Source organism: Sinocyclocheilus rhinocerous, unplaced genomic scaffold (assembly GCF_001515625.1).
Source record: "Sinocyclocheilus rhinocerous isolate Xijiao unplaced genomic scaffold, SAMN03320098_v1.1 scaffold1230, whole genome shotgun sequence".
NCBI lineage: Eukaryota > Metazoa > Chordata > Actinopteri > Cypriniformes > Cyprinidae > Sinocyclocheilus > Sinocyclocheilus rhinocerous.
In genome coordinates, this window is record NW_015652275.1 from 480,501 (window position 1) to 484,772 (window position 4,272).

General features: G+C 39.0%; 1 protein-coding gene across 1 annotated transcript; it reads right to left on the minus strand.

Moving 5' to 3' along the window:
• On the minus strand, positions 1 to 3,830 carry LOC107714286 (uncharacterized). Its single transcript, XM_016520100.1, has 5 exons — positions 3,713 to 3,830; positions 1,634 to 1,945; positions 1,213 to 1,461; positions 1,057 to 1,104; positions 1 to 945 (listed from the first exon to the last, which is right to left on the minus strand). The coding sequence occupies exons 1-5, from the start codon at positions 3,828 to 3,830 to the stop codon at positions 782 to 784; spliced, it is 891 nt and encodes a 296-aa protein (XP_016375586.1). The 3' UTR covers positions 1 to 781.
• Positions 3,831 to 4,272: the final 442 nt, after the last annotated feature.

Sequence of the window (4,272 nt, forward strand, 5' to 3'; positions counted from 1 at the left end):
ACAAAGAATAATGCCATGCAAATGCTCTAGTAAGCAATAAAAGGCAACAGCATGGTGCTACAGAAGTTTAAAAACAAAGTGAAGTTTAAAAATGCATGTGACTGGCAAAGGATAGTAATGTTGCAAACAGTTTGAAAAAAGAACGTTTGCTTGTCACAAAATAAATTACATTAGTTTGACTTCTATCTCAGGGCTTAATGTAGACTAACATCTACAGTACACTGCACTTGCATAAAAAAATGCTAGGAGATGAATGTATAAAATGTTGACATTTTGAAAGATTTTTTAAAAATGAAATGCTACCTTAAATGTGAAACTAAACGGACCAGTAGATGGACATACATAACTTTTTGCTGCATCATAAAGTCATTCATTCAACAGATTGCTTTAATCAGCTGATTGGGTCAGGAATGATTTGTTGACAGGATCCTCTGCTGATCTTTTGGCTCTAAAAGCAAATTAATAATAACCCTTGCTGTCGTTAGGTGATCTGGGCCCCTGTACAGTTTACTGCATTGGGACCTCTAGGTAGGAATCATGTTCTTTGTTCCTGTTCAGACGCTGATGTATCACGATGACAGTAAACGCAATCAGAGCCCCCACAACACCAATCACAATCCAAACCCAAACAGCTGGAAGGGGGAAGTGGGAAGAGAGCACAATTTAAAAAAAAAAAATTTTGGCACACCCCCAGCTGCAGGTGCATGCTGACAGAATCCTGTTGGTGTCTCAGGTGTTCAGGACCCGTGTGCAGAATCACAATCACGTTCAGTGAAGATCATTATAGTTCCTCCGGTTCCTGTGGGGGCTCTGGATTCTCCTGTACTCGCCCCTGCTCATAACCTCTGTGCCGACGTCGCCATATGATGACAGAAATCATAATCCCAACCAGAGCCACCAGAATCACCAAACACACTACAACTGGCACAATCCAGTTCTCTACAGCTGGAAGGGGGAAGATAGGAAGAGAGCATACTTATTTCAAAAGTTTTTTTCATGTTTAAACAAACTGATTAAAGATTCTGTAAAGCTCTCAATGGCTCCTGTTTTACTTACTATGTTGTTCAGTGTCGTCCAGTTTTCCCTTTGATTCTCTTCTAGATTCTGTAGAGGATATTGAAGGGTTAATAACACAGTTTGATGTTCAGATCATGATGGATAAACTTTAAAATTAAAAATAATATGATTAAACTTCCGCTGAGCTTCTCTCACCTGTGACTGTCACTGTGATCAGGATTTCTCCTTCAGTGTCCAGAACGCTGTATGTTCCAGCATCACTGGCTGTAAAGTTATTAATGGTCAGAGTCCCATCACTGTCGGTCAGTCGATCGCTCTGAACTCTGTCACTTCTGCTCCAGATCTCCGTCCGCTCTGCGCTGGTTTCGTTCTGATGCTGCACTTTATCAGCATTGGAAAGAACATCCAACTTCAGCTGCTCGCCGATTTTCACAGAAACCTCATCTGAGGAGAAACAGACAGACATTAAGCTTTTAATCAATGCTATAAACACATATTTAGGATTGGGGGACCGAATGTAATCATTTAAAAATCTGCCATAATGGAAAAGCCTGCATAGGCGAGATGTGTCCAGTTTAGTGTGTATGCTGTTAATTACTAAATATAAATACTTTACCATGAATATGAAGTCGGTACGTCTTCTCCTTTCGTTGCTCCTTCTCTTTTGGATCATTTTTATAATTGAACCTCAAAATATATTTCCCAGCATCACTAAAGCTCAGATTCTTGATGGTGACGTCACAGGCTCCTTTCTTACAGACTCCTTGTACATTTTCAGTCTTATTCTCACATTCTTCATTCTGACAGACAAGGATGATTTTTGACTGTCTGATTAAATAAATAATCTCATTGTCCTCAACTTTACATGACAGTGTGAAACTGTCTGCCTTTTTTCTTGTCACAGAGTGGGATCCTACAGGGGGGGTCTCTGCAAACAGACAGAAAAGTATTAATTCAATACAAAGTATCATTGACTGGTGTTTACGTTTATTGTCCATAATCAAGGTCTTATGCACTCTAAAAAATGCTGGGTTAAATATGGACAAACCCAGCGATTAGGTTGTTTTCAACCAACTCTTGGGTTAAATATATAACCCAACCTTCTGGGTAGTAACCCAACTGCTGGGTCAAAACGACCCAATCGCTGGGTTTGTCCATATTTTACCCAGTGCTGGGTTGTATTTAACCCAGCATTTTTTAGAGTGTGCTTAACACATTTAACTTATATCCATGTGGCTTTGACAGTCGTGAACTGATGGTGGAGTTCCCCCATGCAATATTTAGCATCAGTAATGCCTGTAAAGATCAGGGTTGCTGGTTTAAGCCATGATCTGTTTTGCAGTTGTGCAGCTGCTAAAGTTGATAAAAATGTCTGCTAAATGAAAGTTCCTCACTTTCTTCAATGCTAAGAACGGTTCAGCTTTAAGGATAGTATTGTGTCTTATTGGCCTTTCAGAGCCAATAAACAGGCCTCATTCCTTGAATGACTACCGTCCCTTAGCACTGACCCCAATTATGACAATTGGCACAGTTGTGGTAGGCCTCATCAGCAACAATGACGAAACACTACAGAAAGGAAGTGGCACAGCTTGTTGAATAGTGTGGGTGATCTTCCCAAAATATCATATGACGACAGCAGACAGCAGGTTTACTTGCAACGTTCGTATGAGTGCAAAGGTGCGTGTAGCAAAAATGATGTAATCACGGTGTGGCCAGTCATATGCACTGAGTGTGCGAGAAGCGACACCCTAAGTGCGTCCCAATTCGCATATTTATGCACAATTCTATGCCGTTTTTATTTGCTCAATGTCTTCTGGGGTTTTGGTTCTTTTACTGTTGCACTTTAAATACCCGGATGATGCACTTAAACAACAGAAAAAACATTACAGTCATCAAGCATGAAAGACACATGATATAATTTGGCCAATCAGCACAGCCTTGTAGTGGGCATGCTTTATTGTTGTACAAGGACATAAAAGATCATAATCTCTCTTGATAATCTCGCTTGAAAAGTAGATCGTGTCTTTCTGTACCACTGCACTACACGTTTGTGTGAATCCAAAATTTGTTTAAAGTATATGTAAAGTATAGCCTATGTATAATTACATTAGGCTGCTTCTTTAAATAGGTTAGCTATGTGTAGGTTTATGTAGCTCCCTGGTCCTGTAAGGCATGACAATTCGATCCTTTATATGTCTCTACAGAGCAGAATGACAAAGCTCACTTGACTTGAAAACTGGATTTTTATGTTCAGACTTCTGGAAATACAGCAAGATCTGAACACAACTACAGTATTTCCAGTAAAATAAATAAATAATAATAATAAAAAAAATAGCGAGGACCATGACAAATTACAGTAAACATAATAAAACAACAGAAGCACAACATACAAACATATGAACATTTTGAACAACAGTTCAAAGAATTGATTAAAAAATATTAGCAGTGTCACATTTTAACATTTCTAATGTGTCAGAGCAGTTGTAGTGAATTCCTGAGCAGTGTTTATTAATAGATACACTGCAATTAACTGCATAGATGAGTGTTATTGTGTAACAAGGTGGGGAATTTCCATATTTCCATAATCAATCCACAAGGTCAACCAAAGTCACTTTGTGCAAAAGAGAAACAAACATAACTACCTGACACTGAAAACCAAAAATTGTCACAATTTATAAACACAAATGATACTGACCGCTTTGATAGACGAGACAAAACAGCAGCAGCAGAAGATTCAAGCATCTGAACCTGATGATCAGACAGAAGAGCTGTAATGTGACAGACACACAAGACCACGATACAGCCGACTCCATTACTTTCAATGTCGGCTGTATTGATAAAAAATCCCAATAAGAAATATCGCACAACTAATCTTAATTTTCGGTTTAATAAATGATATCAGCATTGACACGGTGACTCCTCATCACTTTACTTCACTCATTTAGGGTTTAGTTTCCCCACAAACAGAAACACAACTATTGGTATAACAGCACACAAAATACACCAAAAGCATGGACACTTACATTGTAAAAGCTCTGCATGTTCTGGCGTCAAAACGTCGCGAATCTCTGTAAGTGTAGCGATACTGAATCTGACAGGTTCAGTGGTCGATCAGTTTCTCTTGAAAGCACCACGAGACTGATCGATGCTTCAAGTCCAACACACTTTCACTTTCTTTCCATTCACGTGACTTCTTCACTTTGCGTGTTTGCGTCCACTGCTAATCTCATATATATATATATATAAGTGGTGGGA

Bases quoted from the DNA above. Each gene is read 5' to 3' on its own strand.
- LOC107714286 (XM_016520100.1), bottom strand. From the start codon at position 3,830: ATGGAGTCGGCTGTATCGTGGTCTTGTGTGTCTGTCACATTACAGCTC. The intron at 1,946-3,712 runs GTCAGTATCATT...GTCTGTTTGCAG, and splicing joins TTGTCTCGTCTATCAAAGCG to AGACCCCCCCTGTAGGATCC. The intron at 1,105-1,212 runs GTGAGAGAAGCT...TATCCTCTACAG, and splicing joins GATCACAGTGACAGTCACAG to AATCTAGAAGAGAATCAAAG.